The 24,604-nt window shown below is 43.3% G+C and overlaps 3 protein-coding genes across 3 annotated transcripts; 1 reads left to right on the top strand and 2 right to left on the bottom strand.

The window, feature by feature from the left end:
* Positions 1-1,348: 1,348 nt before the first annotated feature.
* pspc1 (paraspeckle component 1) lies at positions 1,349-10,838 on the bottom strand. Its single transcript, XM_070957962.1, has 10 exons — positions 10,355-10,838; positions 9,814-9,963; positions 9,581-9,732; positions 8,842-8,937; positions 8,534-8,730; positions 8,148-8,232; positions 7,921-8,026; positions 5,067-5,124; positions 2,610-2,746; positions 1,349-2,110 (listed from the first exon to the last, which is right to left on the bottom strand). Exons 1-10 carry the CDS (start codon positions 10,733-10,735, stop codon positions 1,877-1,879), a joined length of 1,596 nt encoding a protein of 531 aa, XP_070814063.1. The 5' UTR covers positions 10,736-10,838; the 3' UTR covers positions 1,349-1,876.
* A 1,583-nt stretch (positions 10,839-12,421) lies between these two features.
* lypd6 (LY6/PLAUR domain containing 6) lies at positions 12,422-19,567 on the top strand. Its single transcript, XM_070957931.1, has 5 exons — positions 12,422-12,451; positions 17,344-17,510; positions 18,843-18,941; positions 19,106-19,236; positions 19,311-19,567. Exons 2-5 carry the CDS (start codon positions 17,390-17,392, stop codon positions 19,476-19,478), a joined length of 519 nt encoding a protein of 172 aa, XP_070814032.1. The 5' UTR covers positions 12,422-12,451; positions 17,344-17,389; the 3' UTR covers positions 19,479-19,567.
* A 1,032-nt stretch (positions 19,568-20,599) lies between these two features.
* On the bottom strand, positions 20,600-23,740 carry mmadhca (metabolism of cobalamin associated Da). The gene is made up of 8 exons (XM_070957710.1): positions 23,692-23,740; positions 23,120-23,166; positions 22,703-22,844; positions 22,284-22,501; positions 21,998-22,103; positions 21,769-21,887; positions 21,583-21,669; positions 20,600-21,404 (listed from the first exon to the last, which is right to left on the bottom strand). Exons 2-8 carry the CDS (start codon positions 23,129-23,131, stop codon positions 21,186-21,188), a joined length of 903 nt encoding a protein of 300 aa, XP_070813811.1. The 5' UTR covers positions 23,132-23,166; positions 23,692-23,740; the 3' UTR covers positions 20,600-21,185.
* Positions 23,741-24,604: the final 864 nt, after the last annotated feature.

Below are 24,604 nucleotides of genomic sequence, written 5' to 3'. Positions count from 1 at the left end.
GCCGACTGCGTGTGTGTGTGTGTGTGTGTGTGTGTTGGGATTTACCTATTCCCTCACTGGAGGCAGTGGATAAACCGGACCTATAAGAGATGAGAAAGAAGACAATTTAAAACACATATTCTGTAACACTGAGCACACAGCTAAAAGTCTCATTTCACAAACTGCTTCATGAAGCCACTGAAATATGTGTGCAAAATGTAAGTTGATCAGAGTAGGAGAGGTAAAATCTGCAGAAACAAACAAAACTGGCTGACGAGATGACGCTTCTTTTTGAGTCACTCTTCAGTTTGAGATATATTTTATAATATTAGCAACAATCAAACATGGACACTGACACCAAACATCGATTTCTACGAGCGGCGGAGACTTCGCTGTTAAAAGATGGGCCATTATTTTGTCAGTATGATCAAAGTAGGTCTTCAAATTATGAAATTAGAGTGAACCTGACTCAGCGCACGTCTGAAATAAAGGTGTGACTTCCAAACACAGAGGTGAAGCTGCTCTTCTTAACACGCACAACCTACAAGATCAACGTCGTTTTAAGATGTGACAACAGTGGCATCCTTAAACTTCCTCTTTGATTTCATCACATTCCCCCAATTGCTGCTGGTCCATCCCTCTGACTGACAGTCATAAACCCCGCCCATCTCACCTGTTGCTAACACTGCCCTTTGTTCAGCCCTTCAGTCAGATCATCTACTCCAGCGCACGCCTGTGAACCACGTTTTGGCTCCATCCAGCTTCCAACTAAGCGTCAACAGACGGCACTGAAGTCAAACCAGAACTGTGGTAAAATGTTATTACGTCGATGAATGAGCAACGATTTATCTTATTGCTGATTCACAACACTGTTCCAGCATTTGCAACACAGATTTGATGCACAAAGAGAGGAGGATTCACCACAGAGGAATGTCTGACATGACAGAAAGAGCAATATTACCGCGGGTGCATCCTTTCTAAAGGCGGGCAGAAAGTGAGTGGAGCTCACCTGTTCACCTTTGATGAGCAAAGATCTCTTTCTAATCTTAGTCATACCATAGTTTCCATTCGCAGATATCGCAGAAAGCAATTATTTTAGAAATGTTGAAGAATTTCTGCACATTGTTTGAAACCGTCTCCGGGCCGCTCATGGACGTGCTCGTCCTCCTCACCAGGGTCCTGACTGCAGTTTGTCTTCATGGATAAATCCTGGTTTCCTGTGCTGGGCAGACAGCACGCATGGCGTCATGCAGGTGGGCGTTTTGTGGCCCAGTGTACCAGTGGGATTATGGTACAGGCAGGCATAACCTCCACACAACGAACCCAGCTGCATTTAGACACTGTCTTTCAAATCACAAAGAGACATAACTTCCGACTCATGTTTTATTTCTCTTAACTATCAAATACAGGATGCGATGAGGCTCCAGAAACATCTAATCAGCTACAGTATGTTTAAAAAAAACATCTACAACCTAAGGCGTGTTTGACTGAATGTAGATATGAACAAGATTGTTCACTCCCAAGAAGATTTTTTTTTGTTTGGCTTGACAGGTTAGCGTCCTTATTTTGGCTCTAATCAATGTCCAAACTGAATCACTCACCCTTGAGCAGCTTAACAAAGAGTATCCGCACCACAGCAGCCATAGCAGCTGAAAAGTTGTATAACCACAGAGGCCGATCTTCAGCACACAAAAAAAGCACTTTTCCATTCAGAAAACAGAGAGCAACAAACGCTGTGAAAAATATAAACATTGCAGATACTCGGAGATACAAAGCGTCACCCTGTCCTGTCCCCTCGGGGACGGCCTGCGTTACAGGAAAAAATAAAAAAACTGAAATGATGCAGATGGGGCTGGAACAAAAGTCAGAGAACTGTCTCCATGATCACAGAGAAAAGTTAGTATCTGCGGCGCTTGTTATTAGGCCCATCAAAAACTCCCCCTAGTGGATTCCCCCTGCCATATCCCGGGGCCGGTCCGACTTGAGGGCCCAATGGCGGCTGCTGTTGCTGCTGTTGCTGCTGTTGCTGTTGCTGCTGTTGCTGCTGCTGCTGCTGCTGCTGCTGCTGCTTTGGGGACTCAACTTCCGCTCGCCCCCCCATTGATCCACCCTGTGGGTATCTATCGTTCCGCTGTGGTGTCGCGGGGTCGGCGTTATGGCAACGGTGAGAAATTGAAAGAACAGTTGGCGAGGGGTGATGTTTGGGGGTCAGACACAAGCGCAGGGGATCCAGAAAAAGTGATGGAGTCCATCAGTCGGGGTTTAGTTTGATCCAAGCATTTCCATCAGAGAGTACGAGGAGGAGGAGGAGGAGGAGGAGGAGGAGGAGGAGGAGGAGGAGCAGGAGCAGGGGGAGGAGGGAGCCAAGCAGACAAACAAAGAGAGGAATAAGACTATTAGTGACGTCTACTTTTAAAATCATTTTCAGGTACTTAAAGCACTTTTTCTCATTTTTTACTCACAGTTTCTAAAGGCCTGCGCGTAAAGCAGAATGATTGACTTTTCCATTTTTTTTAAACAGTTTGAGGTAGACTACTGTTTTGAGGCAATGCTCTCGCAGTATATTCTCTTCAATGTCAAAGCTGGACTCGTGAGCAGATGAGCTTCATCTCTTTTTCCTGATACATTACCATGGCTCCATTCTCTGACATCAGTGGTGTCCCCATATTTGTAGTTCCCTCTGGGCCAATGGCTCCTCCCCTTCCACTCATGCCCATCATCTGACCCTGGTTACCACTGGGCCCCGGGGAGGCCTGGTTATAGCCATCTACACGCAAAACAACGGAGCAGTGGTTTGTCATTTGGTGGGTCAGCGTTATGCACCCAACGTCCCGCAAGTACTGTAGCTGAATGCTAGAGCTAACCTCAGTGACCTCAAAGTTAACGTTGGCTTTTGGGCAACAGCTAATATGATGATCTGTCATCCGATGGGGACAGACATTTAGAATGACCGGTGCAATTTTTGCTACTCATTGAAAAAGCATCTTTAACGATACACTTATCAATTTGGAAGTATAACCTTTAGAAAACAATTATGCAGTCAAGCAACGCCCTCTTCGTTAATTTGAATCAATATAAAACCAACACAACCAAAAACCAACGTTAATTTAAAGTGGTCAGCAGGAAGTATTTTATATTAAAATAGACAAGTCACATTTTACAGGGAGAATAGACGGACAGCAGATTGCATAGTAGAATGAGAGGTTCTCACTTTGAGGCCAAGTGCCAACGTCCACGTCTTTAGTGAACTCAACCTGAGATTGCACATCATCTTGAAAGCGTTCGAGTTGTTAGAAAACAACCTCAGACCATTTCACAAAGCAGTCACACCTGCGCAGACTTCACAGGTTCAACCCCGAACAAACACAGACCCAGGCTACAGCATCCTCTATCACACAGACCTGCACACCAAAGGTTTGAGCATAGGGAAATAAAACACCGTGAGTGACTTTTGATTGCACCAGTCTGAACCGTATGCAGCACGGACAATCGAAAATGGCATTTATGAGCCCCGAGTGGGGAAAAAGCAGTTCATGTGTTTGTGTCAATGTGACTCAAAGACATCAACGGTATCTCCAACTTTGTTTAAAGTACGAGGCATTTCAAATACCTGTCGAGGATGGTTGCAAATGCAGCACTGCTCCTGGTTCAAAATCAAAATGAAATCCACTTTTTACACTAAAACGATCAATTCTGCTACTTTTAAAAGCTGTTCTTCCCTCTCTTCCTGGTTTACTGGCATTAGCGTGGATGGAAACACTCATTCACTCGCATTTTGTTTCCCGATTTTCCAGAAATTCTATCATCATTTGCGGTGCAAAAGAGTGGAAACTTAGCTAATTACAATGTTCCCCATAAATATGTACATTGTACAGTACATATACATGTTGCACACACACAAGCTCACACACATACATTCACATGACATGAAATACTACTGCAGACAGAGCAGCCAAGATCAAAGCTTTGAGAAAATGAACTACACCTGAAATATCACATGAATCTAAACCCCGTTCTTGAATAACTGACCCCCAACACAAAAAAAACACTGCAAGTAAAGACTGTTTGTTGCTGGAGTTCACGTGTAAAATAAATAAACCTGAAAATGACGCATGGCAGCTTTGTTCATAGAGATGATGTGCAATCCTAGGTTTTGATCTCTGCGTGGTGAAGAGCCACCATGAACCTCCAACAATCTGTCTCAAAGCTCGACCCGTGTCTGGACCGCAGGCCTGGTTTTCACTCGCACGCCTCACGCAACAGACCCGCCCTCAGTGTAATCAACGCCGCTGCCTGCACCGGCTCCGTTCAGGCTCACGTGCGTGACCGCCACCTCGAACGATTATTTACGCTTCAATCCAATTTTTCCTGTCAAAAAGTCAAAAACTTGAGGTTGATGCCCAATAAAAAGGCAATGAATATATATAGTTATCTACATTTTGCAAGACGGTTCCAGTTTGTAATCCCACAGACACCCCCCCCCTTTAATTTTTCCCAGCAGCTGAGAAGACAGGCAGCCGCTGGCGTGACGCTTTGCGGTCTAGACATGGGGTCTGTCCCCGGCCCCTCATCCTGCACTCTGCAGACCAAAACTGTCTTTGTGGAAGTCATTGGATGTTCGTCTTTACTCCTTGTCTCCAATTAATTCCTGCATAAAAATAAAGTGCTGAACACATACAGCATTATTATGGAACATTTTATTTTATTTTTTAATCTGCCATTATGTGAGGATGAGAGCTCAGGGACCAAATATTTCTCAAACTATGAAACCATACCCAAAACAACCCCGTTCAGTACAATATATATTGTTAGTATAAACATTATGTTGTCATGGAGTGTATTATAGTGTTTTTCACCTTTGCATTGCATCCCAAATGAGTCCATTTCACACCCAAAAAGGTGTCAAAATCTAAAAAAAAATTACTTAACACAATCCAAAAAAGCTGATTACACCTTGCTGGAAAGGATCCACTTGGGACGCAGGGCAAATAATGGCGTGACAGGACAATGAGGCAGTCATAATTCACGTATACTCGTCACTTCATCTGGTTTTGCGTAAGCCAGTCTTTACACAATCATGCCCGTACCTCCCATATTAATGGCTCCACGAGGGCCCAGCTCACCCACTCTCATTTCCTGTTCTCTCTGAAAGAAGTGAAGAAGAGCCTTCAGAACAAAACTCAGCTAAAGTACAGATCTTCAGCAGATAGCCTGCCGGACAACACTCACACTGTGAAAGTATTGATTCTCAGCACAAAACTGCTAAATTGCCCCTGGCTCTGAAGGAATGCAATTATCCTTCTTTATTATTGATGGGGGACTTAAATGTAGTTTTAGCTTGTGGAGAGATTGAAAGCTTTTCTTCCATCCTCCTGCTGGTCTGTAGACTTACTGAGTTTAAAGCATTTACTTTGTCAGCTTCTGCACCCAACACAAATGAAGTTAGGTCAAAATCTTTTACTGCGTTCACACATTCACACAGGGCACTGACACACCAAGTCAACCCAGAGATGTGCAACAGCAAAGACTTCGGTCGAAGCAGACAGAAAGACTACAGCTGAGCACCAGCATGCAGGCAAATTCCTCTCCATACATAAACAGTACAAACGAGCGCTGCAACTTCTGTTTTGCATTGTTGTTGCCAGCCTGAGGTCTTTGCTCGTGAGGGTGCTGCTTCTGATGCAGAGCTTACGTGCCCGATCAGCCAGCAAATGGTGCTGAACATTCAAGCAGCTGCTGAGACACATCTGTTGGGCAACTGTCGGCTTGGCGTGTCAGGGCCCAAACACACAAAAACAAAAGGTGCTCGATCGCCCGTTCGTTCGTTCGTTCATTCATTCATTCGTTCATATACGCTCTCGCAATAAGACAATTAAGGACACATTTCATTCACACACATACTAACACACAATCCTGTCTCTCTTTCTGTTTCACACATAATCTTGCAAACACACAAAGTGACTGAAATTCAACAATGATATATTCAAAAGCAACTATAATGGGTCAATTCGTTTTATCACCAGCGTCAACATTTTCACCATTTTATCACAAATAACAGCGGTGAAATGCAGCTGGATGTAAATATATTTATGCTCTTAGTTGTGATATTAGGATATTAGGAACAGACATAGGGGTCGTAATCATAGCCCACGCCTGCATGTGCAAGTTTAATTTGGCCAAAGCTACAGAGCTACAGCAATAGACAGAATATGTCCCACACACACAAAATATCTGGAAAATTGTGATGGAAAACATGTTAAATTACTGTAAATACTGTGATGCTCAACCTTTGTATTCTGACATACTTACCTGATAAATGGTCAATATGTTGCAATTACAATAAGAACAGTAGCAAAGCAAATGTGCTGTGTTGCACGTGTACTTATGGATGAAAGCTTCAAACCTGTTTATAATCAGGCTGTAAAGTGGTGCCTGAGCTGCAGCTAATTCAAGCACTAGATGGCAGCAGATACCAGTTATGTTATGGGAGTCATTGCCTGAACAATGATCCTCCCAGCAAACAGGACAAACCAGAGAAACACCAGAAAGAAAGTAAATCACGTCAAGAAGGTATGAGTTTAGTATTACAGTACACACAGTTTATGATGTGTAGAAATATGCTTACTTGTTATGATACCAAAGCCAATGTGGAGTTCAGATTGTCACTGTGAGGGGAGTTAAGTGTATTACTTGTAGTTATTAGTAAGGTCCCAGCCCCCCCACCAAGTGTAAAATAAAAACAAACTACATGTGTTCATTGCTAAGACTGTTTGTTGGTGTTATTTGACATTAGTCAATTAAGTGAGGACAGTTGGTGGCCATAATGGAGTCTGAAGCGGTCTGAGCGTGTGCCTGTGTTGCATGTAAAGACGCAGACTCCGACAGGATCTCTGAACAGAGCAAAGGACTTGAAGAGAAAAGTTATAACACAGAAAACAACATCATCACACCAACAGATACGGACAGTTCGGACCCTTGAATCCACTCTTTTGTTTGCCCTCAAACTAAATCCCTAAATTGTGTGGATTACATAACGGCTTTTGCTAGCTTTGTTTTGCATCACTTGCATGAAGTAGCACTTTTTTTTTTTGCTACTAAAGCGCTGACTTTAAATGTTGCGCTCAGGTGTGTTACAGTGTCCCCCAGTGCTCATAAAGACCATGTCTTCCCTGAGTTGACCCTTGTCAGGTCATTCTAAGACATGCACATGAAGCCCTCGCATAAAAAAATCTACTATTAGTATTAAATTGGAGACATTTTTAGCACGAAAGCAAAACTCTACACCCTACTCTCTTCCATGTATGTTACCTCCATTGATTTGTCGTGTCTATTTCTCATGAAAATGATCAGATAAAGCTATGTGCTCTAGCCTATACGACCTCCTCTGCCTCGACTTTTGATTTTCGCTGATGGTTCAAACAGAACCATGAATGTCCATCAAGAAAAATAATGAGCACAGACTCCTCAAACTTCCAGGCAACAATTACAGCTGCTTTTTCTGGTGAACTGTTACGTCACAGGTTAACACGCTCATACAACGGAGACGAAGGAGCAGCACTCGAGGCTTACGGGAGTGCAGAGCTTCATGCACACAAATTCAACATGGAGAGCAATGCAAAGCTTGACGGTGCTTTGTTACAGTTACTCAGCTCTGATTGGACAGGTGCAGTTCAGAGAAGGGCTTTAGCGAAAGTTTGACAGGCTGAACCACAGGGTTACAGTGATGTGTTATCATGGCAGCCTGGCCGCAACTATCAAAATGCAGGAAATAATCAAACAGATGGAAAATATTGTCTCTGTGGACATCACTGAAAGCTGCTATCAAAGCATGAGAAGATCACAGATCTTCAAGACCAAAAACTGAGGATGATGCAGTAACTTACAGATGATCCTGCTTAAGTATGTCCCCTCTACGCATGTATGTGCTCCAGCTGTACTCACATTGTCCAGGTAGTTTGGTTTGAAGCCGTCTGGGTGGCGTCTCATGTCCTCCTGTTCTCTGTGTCTCATCATCTCCTCCTCTCTCCTCCTCCTCTCCTCTTCATGCCTACAGCCGCAGAGAGGGAGGAGAGAAATCAGCCAGTATTAAAATCATCAAGGGGAGAAGCAGGCCAAAACCAATCACGTTCCTGTCTGTGCTATTGATTGGCTCAAGAGAGGAAACGTACCTCATCTCAATCTGCTTTCGTCGCTGCAGCTCCTGGTTGCGGAGCTCCTCCAGTCTCCTCAGCTCCTCCTGACGTCTCATCAGATCTGGAAGATGGGGGAGGAAACATAAGTAAGAAGGAAGTGGCAGCTGGATCCATATAGAAGGAATAACAAGTGCAAACAATCACAATTTTGAGGATCAAAAATAAAAAGGGCAACATAAAGGAATATTTCCTATAATTCATTCCTCATCATTCTCTAAGTAAGTAAGCATATTCAGCATGGCTGCTTCATTCATGAGTATTATTCCAATTTCCCACTTGAGTAAATGTGAGTCTTAATAAAGCAGCCAAAACAACCTTCTAAAGGTGTCCCAAAGGAGGACGCTCGAAGCCACAGGTCCTACCTTGTCTCATTAACATGAGCTGATGTTCATGTTTGGCTGATTCCAGCTCAGCCTCCAGTTTCTCTTTGGCCTCTTTAATGTTCTTGTCCACCTGCTCTCTTTGCTGTTTCTCCATCTCGTGAAGAGCTTTCCAGCGAGAAGAGTATTCAAACTCGAACGTCCCGGGCTGAGCGAAATGTGGCAGCTGCTCTCGTTCCCTGAAGGGGAGAGAACGAACACAACGATAACGACAACGCTGAGTGAGATACGCCAGCCGAAAGACTCACACTGAGCACGGAGGAGTTCAAGATGCTTAAGAAATAACTCACTTATGATACTTTGGAATCTTCTGCAGCAATTTTTCAGGCAGTCCATCCTCATCATCAAAGTGCTCCGAGGGCTCCACAATGGCTGGACAAGGTGTGCTGAGGAAAAGGTCAATAAATCAAAACAAGAAAAACAACTGATGCATTACAAACACACTGACTGATGAAAGACAAATGGGACTGACTGACATATATGTATATATATGACACATATAACACATATGTGTTTTTGGCTGAATTATTCCCTCACTTGATGCACGGAATAGACAACATTAAACAATGTGTCATCATTGGCAAGACATAACTGAGAAGTTGTTTGGAAAGAGCGTCAATATATATCCGTCTTTGGACAGGTTTTGTCATCGCAATAGCATCACAACTGTGCAAGATGCAGTCACGAATATCCACAGGTGTGCAGGTGCGATCGCAACATCAACATGCGGACGGGCGTTGCAGCCCTTGTGGTCTTTAGTTTAATGAAGCGATATCTAGTGATTCATTTGTTTTTGTTTTTCATTTAAACTTGAGGTTTCGACTGGAGAAAAACACTCAATGTCAGCTAAGAGTACAAAGCTGGGACAGCTTCAAGAATCTGACATGCAGGCTGACTTTAGTTGTAACTTTAAAGGCAATCACTAAGTCACAATGTCTGACATTATGCAACTCGCAAACACAGAACCTTCGCCCACTCATTCTCTGTGTTCACCCCCCCCCCAAAACCACTTCGTCCCACGCTCCTTACGTGGTCAGCAGCAGCGCTCCCTCCGTGCAGCGCTCCAGGGCTTTACGTGCGGCTGCTTTGTTTGCAAACTCCACTAAGCCCTTCCCAGTGGGACGACCGCGGTCATCTGTCACGACAATAGCCCGCTCCACCAGCCCAAACTGAGAAAAGGCCTGATGGCAGAAGGTGGTGTTCGGGTTAGACATCACAGCACAGAGAGGAGCACTTCACCCTAAAGCTCTCGTCCGGTTTACCTGTTCCAGCAGCTCATTCGTGACTACAGGCAGCAGGTTGCGCACTGTGAGCGCAGCACCATGTGTAGCAAAGCGGATCCTGATCGGCCGATTATTCAAAATAGTCCCATCCAGCTCAGCTTTGGCAATCTCTGCCAGCGTCCGAGTCTCCTGGAAGACAAGGGGTGAAAAGGATGCTGACACCCGCTGATTCCACTTACAGCTAATTGACAGTTGCACCTGTATGTAAAACCTGCACCGCTATCTTTGTTATGATGACCAATGCAAAGATGTCACATACATTCAGATTACATATGCACACACATTTCAATGTAAAGTCATGCAGAACAGGAGAAACCTACTGTCACTTTAACACATGAACCACAAAATAATATGAATGGGCATGAAGTCAACCTGCACCTTGTGCTAATGCTAACACAACAGCTAGCTCCTCTTGGCCGCATTTCGGTCGACAAACTCCGCGTCAAATAAAGTTAAAGACATACAAACTTATGACAGAACATCTTAAACCCGATAAGCAGAAGTCTGTAACGTTGCATACCAAGCGAATGAAGCCGAACCCCCGGTCTCTGTTGATGAAGACCTCGTTAATGTTCCCATATTTAGCGAACATGTTCTTGAACTCTTCTTCTGGGATATCCACCGGAAGATTCCCGACAAACAGACGTGAGCGCTGGGTGAACGTCTTCTCTCCGGGCTTCCGAAAATTCGTGATATCCAGAGTCATTTCTGCCGGGCCTCCTTCGCTTCTGTCACCGGCTCCTTCTACTCGTTCGGCCGCGGGAGACTCCTGTGACGGCGGCGCTGGGCTGTCTTTGTTCGCCGGTGTCTGCTCCGGGGCCGGGGAGTCGGTCCCGTGTTTCGCTGGTTGAGATGAATTACTGCTCGGCAAGCTCGCTTGTTGCATATTTCGGTTAGCCATGTTTGTACAAAATAATTAATGCAAGGCTATCTAAATTAAACTAACTTTTGGGAAGGCGTTGTGGTCCTGTGTTGATGGCACACACCTCCTGAATTTCAAAGATGGCGACAGGTGCGCACGCATCCCAATATCCGGATGTCGGCAGGGGCGGAAAGAGAAAATCTGGACAGCAGCTGGGGGGGTTTCTGCGGCCCCCTTCAGCTGCTACTTCCACCCTCCAACACAAACTGAACCAAGCTATGGCTCCGACTAACAATATTTTAATGAGTAATATTTTTTGTTTTTGCTTGCTAAATCTTTTGTTTTGGGGTGGATAAAAAAGAAAAATCACAATTTGTCTTCAACTTGCTGATTTCATCTGGCCCAAACACAAAGAAAAAATGATGAAGGGGAGCAGATCCACATCTCTGAGAGGTTTGAAACTGAAAGAAAAGTAATAATAATAGAAGCAACTGCTAACTGTCAGACATAATAATATAAATAATACGGTTGCTTATTTATTTTTCAGTTGATGGACTCATCAATGAATCAACTCATCATTTCAACAGTAAATCCAGCTGTTTCTCTATTGCCTACCACCAGTGCCTCCTCAGTCAAGTGATATCAAGTCATTTTTTATTCATAAAGACCAAAATCACAGATTTGGCACAAAGGACATTACAATCTGTTAAAGTTATGTCATCCTCTGTCCTTAGTTTAGATTAGGGAAAGCTCCCCAAAAGAGCAGAGGAGGGTTTTCTCCTTCAGACTATGCAATAGATGTATGAAGTAAACAAGTCAAATGTGACTGGAGACGTAAAATAGTAATATAAGCCCAATAGATTGCAAACATAATGCATATGGGAACATGTCTTTTGCTGCCAGTTTTTGTCATTCGATCAGAGTGCAGGTTTGTGAGGTGCTGCTGAAGGCTTTTTCCACGACGGACCGGCCATCTGTCCAGATATAATGGCACATCTGTGTGCATATGCTACTCAAATTCCTCTGTTTGACAAGGGACTGAAGGGTTGCTGCCTCTTTCCTTGCTCTCCTGTCAGGGATCCCATATCCTGACAGGTCAGAGGGCTGCTGCTTGTCACTGACGGGTCTAAGTATGAGACTGTTCACATAGGCGGCATACCATGTGTTTCATTCAAGGAATGTGAATAAGCAAGCCGTTTGTAGGGCACGCATACTGTTGGAGGTTCTTGTTGTAATTTGCCTGCAGCAAAAATGAGCGCTCATTATAGAGCAGAGAAGGCTGACTGTTTGATCTCTTTTGATCCTGAGCCCTTAAGCATTCATTGTGTAGATGACACACTGATATTACTCTTAATTAAATTTATGTTGGTTAAACATGCATTGGTTGCACATTGCCCTCGATGTTGTGCCTTGTAGATGCAAACTGTTACCTCCTGATGGCTGATTGCCGGCAAAGATAAGATGTTCAGATGAACAGTGTGATGTACAATGACTATAAGTACTTCACTTGAGTAAATGTACTTCGTTGCAATGCGTTACTGCATTATGATGATGATGCCACTTCCTGGGATCCACAAAGTTTGCAGAAAGTGAAGTATTTTTTGATATGTCACCAGGTGCGGTGTTGCTGATGGGAGGAGGAATGACGCAACAATGACGACGCAGCACCCTCCTCCCTCATTTCCACGGAGGAGCGCGGTCCTGTCAGATGTTCATCAGCGCACAGTCAGGCTGCAAGTCCAGGGAATAAAGCTGGTAAGTTGTAAAATAAGGTAACCTAGACTACTTATGTAAGACTATTCAAGTTAAAGTTTCAGTGCGTCTGTAAATCTCATGCATTCAGAGTAATCAAGCTGAAGCAGCGCTGATTTTAACATAGATTATGATCGCCGTGGATCAAATGAGAACAGCTTAAATGCAGATCAATACTGCAACATTCTGGAGACAGCAGAGGCTTTCAATCGTTTCCATCCTTCGAGCTTGTTACTTTAGAGTAAGTGTTTAAAGTGCTGGAGTAGATCCATAAATAGGCGTTTTAATTATTAAAGCGGTTTTAATTAAGGTGAAGGGGCTGAGACTGGAAGCGCAGCTTGAGCAGATATCTTTAATCACATGTGGGCTGACACCAGAGTGTATTTCTGACATGATTAATGTCACGTAAATGAAGCCCTGCTGTATCTACACATTTGCCTACGTGTGTGTGTGGAGTTACATGTGTACATTCATTATGGTGATGCTGTCCATGAGTGTGTGTGACAGACTTTTCATGATGTTGTGCTGTGATGGAATGTAACTTAGTACATTTATTTAAGTACCGCTTTTAAGAAACTTGGACCTTGTACCCCATTTTACTGTCAGACTGGTTGTTATAATGAAGTCAGTTATACAAAATTAGTTTGGCTGTGTGTTACCAAAAATAATTATTGACCTTTGGGCAGACATTCTTTACTACAGTAAATACAGTACATGTTTATGAAGAGCCACTGGTCTGTGACCGTTTTCATCCCAGTTAAACAAGATGTAACGCATTTTATGAGATTCCAGCTCAGCAAGGACCTCATGAAAATCTCACACTCGTCTAATGACTCAGTAAACCCAGATGTAAATGCTTGGGAAGCAGAGTGTGCGTTTGTTTGAATAGCGGGAAGCTGAACTCTGCTGGTAAACACTTCAACTATACGTCTGATTAAATATTCAAGTTGTGATTCACTGTGCTTTGGTGTGTCGGTCATCAGTGAAGTGTTAAACAGCTTAAGACACAAAGAATTCAGCCACAGTGTAATTTCTGTGGTGCAGTCATGTATCCCCGACCAAAAAACATTAGCAGTGGTATGACAGAAGTTAAGCCCCTGCCATATGTGTCTGGTCGATAGGACTGAGCTGCTGGATATCGGCTGAACTTCAAAGGCCACCCTGGTGGCCTGAATCTTAATAGAGACACACATGACCAACATGGAGCAATTATCCTTCATCTGAGGAAACAGGTAGCTCGAATTTAGCGTTTTGTTTACAGCGGCCTCGATCACATTTTGATTTCTCTCGTGATTTTTCAACACTGGCGTTGTTAATAGGGTCTAACCGTGCAGATTCTCTCCCAGCGTTGTTTTAACATACAGCACGTGATGCATTCAAGAGTGAAAGAGTGGGTTTGAACAAACATGTCATACGCAAGCAGAACTTTCTGCAGTGACTGAGACAACATGCACACAAGGCATGAAAATACATTTTCTTCTTCATACAGGAAGAAAATACATCAGTTGCATTGTGGTTTTGGACAAAAATGACTTTCCCAGTAATATTTACAATGTTTTGGGTCATTCATGTGTGTTTTAGTCATAAATCTAACATCTCTGACAGCGCTTGAAGGCGGCATAGCACTGCCTGCGGACAGAAGGTGAGAAGCAGTCAGTCAACAGTTTGTCTGCATATTATTTTCACAGTCTTCTCTTGGACATAAAATTTTTTTTCAATGAGCCATGTTGTTGTTTTCTAAAAGAAATATATGTGTAGAAAATACAGCTTATTCCTTAAGTTCTGTTGGCTGATTTATTGCGTCAGACTCAGCAGATAACGTAACTTATCTCTGGTATGAAGAGGTCACAGGCAGGGTCGTGAGTCAAACAGTATTTGAAACTTATTCCTTGTTTTGTTTTTAACTTATTTCCTGGATAAAAGAGAATAAAACATGCATTTTGTCCACAGCGCTGCATCACCAACATTCCTGCAATTACAGTAAAGAACATCTTTTTGGCCAGTGCTGCAGCAGTAATGTCTGGATGTGTGGATGTGTCAAACAGTATATTACTAATAATATCGCTGAGAAGCTGCACAGATCATCAACTTCCACTCTCCCAATCTGCAAACTTGATCCCCAGTCGTCAGGGGAGATAGAAAGATTTAAAACCTGCTCTCCTTCAGATTCTTTCAGCCCTGCGTGGCCTTTTAACTGAGACCCAAAGGAGTCGGTTGGTGCTGATTGAACTCCGAGTGATATAAACCCTCTCCATCCCTCTCCAGTTGTAACAGGGAGCCATTGTACCTAATCCCCGCACTCCTACCCCTTAGACTCAGACCAAATTTTACCTCTCGGCATCCATCAGACAGCTCAAAGTTGGAGAGCCAATCTCAAGTTTTCCTTTCAGTGTGCTGCATATCATTATGAGCTATACTGTAGCACGAGTGCTCTGATGAATGCATGCCCATGGATTGAAAGGCTCCTCTGAATCACTTCAACTTAGGCTCCGTCATGTAATTAGTCTGCGTTTTCCAGAGCTCGGCATCTGTGGTGCAAGCTAACTTCAAAAAATTAGAGCTGATGGAACTTCCTTTAGCTTTCAGTGAGTGAATAAAGCATTTATACATTATACTTAAGGTCCTGAGCTGTGGTGCAATTAGGGCTGCAACTAATTCAACAATTAATGTTTATTTTCTCAACAAGTTAATTGTTTGGTGTATAAAATGTAAGACAATAGTGACAAAAGCCCAAGTTAAGATATTGCAATGTTTTGTTTTGCAGAAACAAGACAGTACCCAAAGATGTTCCTCTTATTATCAGAGAAATGTGGCAAATCTTCCTATTTGAGTGGCAAGAACCAGCGAAAATTTGGCATCCTGGCTTAAAAAAGGAAATAGGGTATTAATAGTTTATTTGACTAATTGTTCCAGCTCAAGATTCTGTTGTTGTCTTCCTGTAAATACACAGTGTTCATTATAGTCAATACAATATTTACAGAGCTGTCCACACAGAGCATTCAAAGTGATTTTGCTCTTAAATATTGTAGAGTGTAGAGTAAACTTTGATGTGCATTGCCTCCATCTTTAGTTTGGTTTAATTTTTTTATTATTATTATTATTTTTTTGCTTTAAACAGAATAATCAGAGCCTTTGATAGTCAGATTCAAAGAATGCTGTCAATAGTACAGTGCACTACGGTTATTCTGTCTGCAGCAAACCCATTGATCAGTCTTATTGGGGCGTGCATAATGCAAAGAAAACAAGCATTTACAACCACACAGCTACCACAATGCCTGCAGGATAAAACACAAGATAGAGTCAGAGGCATCTGAACTCATTGCTGATCTTTGCACAAATCAGTTCAGTTCTGGGGCAAAACCAGGTCATCTGGTATTTAATCCAATGACTGACATCTCGGTGAATCTAAGAAGAGCATTTGCTGGAGAGTGTTCTGCCTGGACTGAAACTGAATTCTCAGCCGAACACTATGAGATGTTGCATGGGGAGAAAACTTGAATTATAAAGGAATTGTTGTTAGTGAAATGGCAAAAGTCCTGCAAATATCAACAGTTTGTCATGAACTGTATAATAGTATAACATGTGTTTTGTATGTCTGATAAGAAGTCTGTTAATAATATTGAAAAAATTGAAACACATACCAAAGCCCATAGAAAAAAATGTTAATTTCATGACACACTTTCGTCTTGCAAACACTGCTTGAGATCTTTGTAAACCAAAGGCACTCAGGTTTCTCTCAATAGTGAAAGACTATGTGAATTAAACTCACATAAAGAACTCACATTTTTACGAACAGGAGTGCTCCCTCTTAAAGTTTATTTGATCTGCTGGTGTTGAAACGAAGCTGTGGGATTTCCTTTGGGCTCTGGACAGACCTTCATATTGGAGAGTTATGCGTTCGTCACTGACGTGTCAGATCCTCCTTTAGAGTCTGGAATGAAAACAAATTTTAGTATAGACCTTTATGTTCCTTTCAGGATGAATTACAACAAAATGACGGTACTTTTGTGATGTGACATTTCTGAAATGGACATTTCTGTGGAGTGAACTTGCTGCATAGACCTGCATATATGCCTCCACGGTCAAGATTGTAATCTTAAGCTCCTTCTCTACAGGGCCAACAGTGGGCACTTTATTAATGGGGCAGTGAATCTTTTTAGCCAAGGAACTGATTTGGAAGTAAAGAAGGTGGAGAGGGGGATGTTTCCTTCTTGAGCAGACCTGCTGGTGCAATCTCCAGTATAAAAGAGTCTGAGTAAAAGACAATACAAATGCTGACTTGGCTTTACCAATGAATGGCCCATTGCATGACAGAAAAAAAAAAAAAAGAAAAACAAAAACATTTGGCAAGCACAACTAACGGCTAAATTCCCAGAGGCAAAAGGGGCTTGTAGTTTAACCACAACTCATGTGTATGTCAGAAAGTAAAATAAATGTTTTTTGAGTCCTTTGTCATCACCTAATGTCATAATTATCCAGATCCAGGGATGGATGCTTCGAGTTAAAGCTTAAAGCAGGCCAGTGCGGCACACACAGCTGATCACTTTGATAGATTCATTCCTTCCATGATTAGATTTTATACTTGACTTTAAAGAACACATTCATTTTCATATTCTCCATTCACGGCAATTACAAAGAACTGACACACACATTTTTTCAGTTTTATCCGAAGCTATTCATTGAACATGTACTAAGGTGCAGAAAGAGTAGGCTATGAGAAAGATCTGGATTAACAGCATTAACTGCTAAGTGAACTGAATGTATGTGGCCTGTGATGAATATTCTATATGTTCTGTTATTTGACTGGTTCATTCAGTTTTAAAGTACATTTCCAAGGGATGTATTTCAATCCCTGTGCTGTATTCCTGCTGTTTGTGGTCTCCTCTCTCCCACAGAGTTCTCCTGCCCAAGCAGAGAAGTGCATGAAAGTACTTTGGACCAATGATGGAAGCCTGGCCAACACTGGCCTGGGTCCTGCTCATGACCAACCTTGCTGATTGGCTGAAAAGTGTCCAGTCACGGGACTTCACCATGACGGACATCATCCTGCTGCATCCCTCAAGTAGGAACATGATATCGCTGTTTGATTCATGTGTGTTTTCAGTGTAAACAAAAGATACAGGGACCTTGAAAGTCATCGTGTGTGAGTGTGTGTCTGTCTGGTGAGTAACAGGTTTTGTCCTGTGATTGGAAACTGGCAGACTCTGAGACTCAGAGCTGTCCCAGCTGAAACATCTGTTCCATGGGTCATGACAATGGTAAACGGGGGAGCATCGCACCAGCAGGCGTCAGATTTAATGCTTTTCACGCCGAAGCAGCAATTGCATTAATGAAGAACAAAGAAAACAATTGTGTGGCAGAGCAACACCAGCTGCTTCACAACCAAGTTTCTGCACTCTCACTTGCAAACAACATACAGCAGCTACACTTGGACCACAAGCCATGACGGGCTTGATCCAGGCAACATGGAAGGTGACGGCCTCACAAACTGAGGCACCAACTTGTGATGCTCCATCCTCAGAGGGTGATCGCAGATGGACAGCCAGACCCTCTGCCCTGGGTAATAGCATGGGGCTAGGACACAGCAGTTGGTGGTCCTCTGGTAGCAGATGGAGGTACAGAGGGGGACATAGTGGGTTACTGACAGAAAAATGTCCACAAGAATGGTGACAAGTGTGGTAAATTTGACTTCCAAGTCAATAAAAGAATTAACTGTTAAATTGGCAGATTTATTCGATCATTGTGAAAGCTGCTCTCCCAGCTTCCATGTTGACTCCATGCTAAATGCTGGCATGCGCGCATATTTCGGATGTGCAGTTTCTAGCGAGTTTGTGATATGTTTTGCTGCACATGTCAACACATAAATAATTAATGAATCCTCGTTTCAGAAGCGCTCGAAGGTTCATTGAAGATAAAAGGAGATAATCTTTTATTCATTCCACAGTGGGGGAATTTACAGTCTAACATCAGCAAAGGTGATGGTGTGACAGAAGCATCAGTAAAAAAAGCAAGATATGATAGATAAGTAAACAATATGATAAATAAAACAGAAGTATTGATATTGCACGTGAGTTGATTTGTCAGTGTTGGTGTGTGTGGTCGACTGGGAGCAGCGCTGTAATGTCTGACAGCAGCAGGAAGAAGTGGCCTGCAGTGTCCTTCACACACTGTGGTTGAAGCAGCCTGTCACTGAAGGAGCTGCCCAGTGCTGTCCTGCATTAGGTGGGACATCAGGAGAACCCACCGCCTCCACTGGGTCGATGGGGCATCCCAGGACAAAGCTGACCTTCTTAACCGGTCTGTTAAGTCTCCTCCTGTCAGCAGTCGAGATGCTGCTGCCCCAGCACACATCGCTAACTCAGAGTACTTCAGTGTGTCTGTCTGTCCTCCACAGCTACACCTCATCCTGGTGGCTTCAAGTGCTTCACCTGTCAAGACGCTGCCGACAACTATGAGTGTAATCGCTGGGCACCAGATGTTTACTGTCCAAAAGGTACATCAGCTTGTTCCCATTTGCTTCTGTCTGAGCAGCTTTAATGAGCTCACACAGATGGAATTTTGGGGCATAAAACTTTACAGTCTTTCTAAAACATGAAGGACAGTGTGGTGTGGAGGCAGTAAAATAATCCAGAAATGAAGGTGTGTCATGTCTTCCAGATGCCAGATACTGTTACACCCACCACATGATGGATGGCCATGGAGACAGTGTGTCTGTGACCAAGCGTTGTGTGACTCTGGAGGACTGCCTCTTTATCGGCTGTGCTCATGTCACTGACAATGGCTATCAGGTAAGTGGAGCCTCTGGGTTAAACCGCATCGGCGTCCACGACCTGATGCTCATTCTTTAAATCTCATCCGTCAGGTGTGCTCGTCCTGCTGTGAGGGGAACATCTGTAACGTGTCGGTGCCGAGAAACGAGAGCAGCGCCGTCTTCTCCTCGACTTCTCCTCTGGCCAGCTCGAGCAGAAGGCTTCTTCCTGTATCTCTGAGCTACGCCGTCATCATCATCTTCACAGCCGGACACGTGTGAGAGGGAAAGTCCACGCTAAGTGCATTTCCTAAGGTCGCAGTGTTGTTTACTACAGCTGGTTCATGGAGCATCACACCTGGGATTTGTGTCTATTGTCTCCTGCTCACAGAGGCTTCAGAAACCATCCAGAGAGTTGAGTCAAAGACAAATGCAAGTTCTTAAAAAAAACAACTGTGTACAAACTTGTCTCTACTGCACCATATTCCATTTTAATTAATTTTCCTGTCAGACAATATTTCCATATTCTGGTAATTTATTTAAACTGTCAGTATTAATGTGAGGCTGTTACTGTTTAACTGTGTTTTTTTTGACGTTGCTCATGAAATCCATTGTCATCTTGTTCGTTGATGCAATAAATTTGTTTAAAAAAAATAATAAATAAATCACATTTTGCTTCACAGTGCGCTATGAAGAGACTGACCAGTTGATGACGTAACTAACAGTTGTTCAGTGTCTTTATATCTGTCCCCAGGGGAACATTGTCTCCTGATCTGTCCATGGCTGGATGCTATGTGGTGTTACAAACAGCAGCTAGTTAACCTAAAAAACAACTGTAGGGTAAAGTTGCTGTTCTTCATGGGTGGCTAAACTAATTCAGGTAAACAATCTATCATCAGGTTGAAATATTCCCTTTTATTCTCATCCATCATTTGCTTCTTTGACTGCAGCAACTGATGTAACTGATTTGCTAATCCCGGATGAAGTTATCCTCAAAGAGTGTGCTCTTATTTTGAAATAAAGGCAGAGGGAGTCTGGTTGAAACCACAATCAGCATTCATGTGAGTGCTGATCATGTGATAGCAGTTATGAGGTTGGTGTGATGGGAGCCCTCCAATCATGCACTCTGGCCATTTTTCTGTGAGTTCCTGCATTGTTTGGACTGTTAATTTGTTTGATGTTGTGCCTCGACAACATTTCCAGCTTCCACACTTTCATCACTGTTAAAACAGATATCACCAGCAAATGTGGTCAAACTACAAGTGACGCTGCTGCACGAGTGGTGTGGTGCTCCCCAACCGACTCACAAGAGACTTTTGAGTAAATGTGCTATGAAAATGAAACCTTACTAAACTCCCTCAAAAAGCAGGCGCAATTATAGAAACAACTTCCACCAGAAGATTCAGTAAACAATCATTTCAAACAAACTGTTTAATTCAACAGTTTTACAAAGTGTTCGTGAGTGCACATAGTGATATCCTTTCTACAATCATGTGTTCACAAAGTGGTGAACCTCGCTCCATCCTTGCTTATGAATAACTCAGCCTTTCCAGGAACCTAACTGTCATCTCAAACTGTAAATATTGTGGCCCCGGTGGTAAATTAGTTCAGTGGGTCTGCCATAGTATCCACATTTCTTTGCATCCTGTGCAACAGAAAAAAAACACTGTACAATTTCTCATCTGATATCATTCAACCAAAATCTGAAAGTGTTGTTGCATCTTTGACCTGAGCTATGGGCAGCTGCGTGAGACCATCTGGAGGGTTTCATATCCATGCTTTTAATATCATAAAACACAGATGATATCATCCTCTAAAACGTGAACATTTTCAGTGAAAACATTCCATTTTTAGTCAATATTACATTTGTAGTCCTTCCCACTGCACTCAACAGGTCTGCATAAGAGTCTCAGTCGAGTCCTTGTTACAGTCAGACGAACTCTGCACAACCTTTCACTGACACCAACACTACCATACATAAAAAAAAAACTACTCCTCATCATCGACTACATTTGAAAGTCCTTGTAGTCTTGCGACAGCGGCGCTGTGAGCAGGTGCGTTGGTGAAAACGGTCCCCACAAACAAAGGCGTTCCTCTCAGGATGTGGCGAATGACTGTGCAGGAGCCCGACGCTTCGATGTGGAAGCCCATATGACTCAGCTCCTCCTCTGTGCTTAGTGTGGTCTGACTCGATGGAGACGAGAAGAACTGTGGGAGAACATATGGTGATGGTGCTGAATGTGAAACACACTGGAAACCATGCAGAAACAAGACCTGGGTTTCAGGTTCCTTCAGAGGAAATGAGCGAACGCAAGGCTTAAACTCCTCGGTATCCACTATTAATGCATTTCTCATACAAGAAATCGATACTACACAAAGAACTCACAGCTGTTCCTGTAGTCGGGTCAATGAAGTCTGCCCAGTAGCCTGCGGTCCACAGAGAGAAGCACATTTCCTTCGCACCACTCACAAACTGCAATGAGGAGGAAATGCAGTCAGCAGCTGCTTCAACGCAATGTCACAAACACACGTCACAAACTTATAGCAACGCCGTTAAAGTGACAGGACTCACTCTGTGGAGCAGCTGGTCTCTGTCCAGCTCTGCTGCCTCCTCGCCCCGACTGCTGCTCTGCGTGACCGTCACAACTGTGATGGAAGCGGTGGGCGCTGAGGGGAACAACAGCTCAAGATCTGCCACACGCACAAACACACACCTTTGTTACCGAAGACGACAAACAGACGACACGACCTTCTGAGATGACTTTGTTTCAGAGAGTCAGCACCAAATGAACTTCACTTACCTTTCTTTAACAGCTCAGGGCAGGAATTTACAGAGCAGTCTGTGCCTGTCTGCGTGAAGTACTGCTCAGCTTTGTGGACTCTGGTGGATATAGGACCCAGTTTTCCCTGATGAACAAACACACACACACACATAGATGTTGACAAAGCAGCTTTGAGGCCTTCAATCATTTCTTCTGGCAGATAATATGATTTTCTTGAATAATTCTTAAATAAATAACAACAAATATACCATGAGCTGAGTGTCTTGGTATCTACAGCTCTGGTGCAAATAATTTAAAAACCTACGTGGAACTCATTGACAAACTGGGCCAGTATGAACTGCTGTCTCTCTGTGCTACTCGGGGCCGTCAGCACATCCGGCACCGTCCTGTGGACCGGAGTCTTCTTTTGGTCCTCCATGCCCTCCAGGTGGCAGTCAAACCCAACGTTACCCGGCAACTGAAAGCGCTGGTCCTGAGGTCCGAATGGTCCCATGCTCTCATCAGGCCACACAGTCCTGGGGCCTGGAGGGGACGTGACATAGATATTTGAGCACATCTGCATCCGCAACCCCATCTGTTGCCATGTGCGACACACCATCCTCTCTTTACATGTTTTCGAAAGCAACGGACTGGAGCAAGCACCAAGAAACAACAAACCAAAACGTAACTCATCAGCTCCCCTCAGATCTCGACTGGAGACCACGCTGACATTTGCCACTTGACTCACCTGACTCTGTGGGTCAGGGATGTAAGGCTCATCTGAGCTTGCAGCAGAGAAGGTTCTGACTCTGCTGACACGGAGAGCAGCTAATGCTTGATATCCCGCAGTCTGAGAAAGGATAAGCCTGCCTCGACCACACAGCACCTGCAAAAGAACAAAGTCATCTGTTAACAGCCAGCAACATGTCGACATGATCTTATTCCTCTACGTTAACTACAAACTGGCCTGTTACCTGCTAAACTCCTAAATCTACCAGTAAAAGGCTATAAAGCACATAATGCTAAAATCACAGGAAAAATAGAAAGCTAAGCATGCTGTAAAATTAGCTGATATTTAAATGAAGCCTGGCTGTCGCTTCTCTGCAAATAACAAGCAGGGGTGAGCTCACGTGACCACGGGAAAGTTGTTATGTCACTTACACTGCTGGACATCGTGCTTCGTCTCCGTCTATGCTTTTAACTTTCACCTGTTGGATAAAAAAAAAACAAAACAACAACAATTAGTGCAACGCTGGACATCCCAAACTATTTTTATAAAATGAAACACAAGCTAACATGACAACATAAGCTAACTTTAAGAGCACTAGCCACAGTTTGCTAGCATAGCTGACATGATGCAATGATGGCGTGTGCGGCTCACGGGGAGGCAAAAGCAGCAAGGTCAAGTCTTCAAACACTTCACAAATAACTTGAACAGCAGCAGTAACAGTGGTAAACTTGTACCAAATATGAACCGTCACAAAATGTTACAACATTAAGAAAACAGCCAACTAGCTTGCTGCTATCGTTAGCACGTTTTATGCTAGCCCAGTCAGCTGATTTCTTAATGACACTTTCCCTTTAAGACAGCAGTTTCTCTCTGAACTTGAGATCACCTCGCACAAAATACATGGCAGCGTGGACCACGAACGTCTGAGTACTCTTTCTAAAAAATGCGACAAATATGAATCTGCTAATGTTATTCAATTATACATTGTACATATTGTCCTTACTTGGAAAGTTGTTCGTCCGCTGCTACGCTCTCTCACAACAGGAAGTGACGCAGATAAACAGTCATGCGCTGTTTGCGTTTTAGTAGATCATCATTTTTATACATATATGATGTTAGCGATGATGGGGATTTTGATTAGAGCTTCTACGCTATCTTCCTTAAGTTGTGTTATTCTGAGACAATCAATCAATTTTATGATGCAACACACTTTTTGTCCTTTGAGCCAGCGCTGCACATCAGATATTATAGACTGTTTTCCCATGTCTCACCACGAGATGGCAGCAAACTAACAGTTAAGAGGACCAATGATTTGATTTTCACAGCACCTCTGCTCCCATCTGCCCTGCAATGTGGCCTTGAGGGAGCATGCTTGTTAGTATTATGACTTTTACTGGTATTTATGGGTTCCAACATGATGACAATGGTGCCTTGTCTTAACTTAGACAGGAGATACTCCAAAAAATAGTTTTAAGAGGTGTTAGAAAAAACAGTCTATTAATATCAGGTGGCAGCTGATGACTCAGTTTTTCATTGGGTGAATGATGTCACAGGCCTGTACTCTTAGATGGGGTGTCAATATAGACAGTATCAACACCCAATACTCTCAATGCCATGTGAACAGCTTCAGTGGACAGGAACCCCCCTGTGTAAATTAAGACATTCAGGGCAAGAAAAGTGCATTAATAGCACTTTCGCTAAAGTTCCCCAAACTCCTTTCATTCTATTGAGCTTTACCTTGGCTAACCTCGAAATAATGTCCAGAATCAAAGGCTGAGTGTGTTTGTACTGGGCAGTTCCCAGGTGGAATGCTACGGAGAAATGGTACACATACTCAGCAAAACCTCCTCCCTTGATCAATAAAGTTTAAAAACTAGAATAGAGGAATTGTCCTAGCAAGAGGAGCGTTGTTTGCT

Source organism: Chaetodon trifascialis, chromosome 24, assembly GCF_039877785.1.
Source record: "Chaetodon trifascialis isolate fChaTrf1 chromosome 24, fChaTrf1.hap1, whole genome shotgun sequence".
NCBI classification, from domain to species: domain Eukaryota; kingdom Metazoa; phylum Chordata; class Actinopteri; order Chaetodontiformes; family Chaetodontidae; genus Chaetodon; species Chaetodon trifascialis.
The sequence above is the reverse complement of the archived record's forward strand: the minus strand, read 5'-3'. Positions and strand labels throughout refer to the sequence as shown.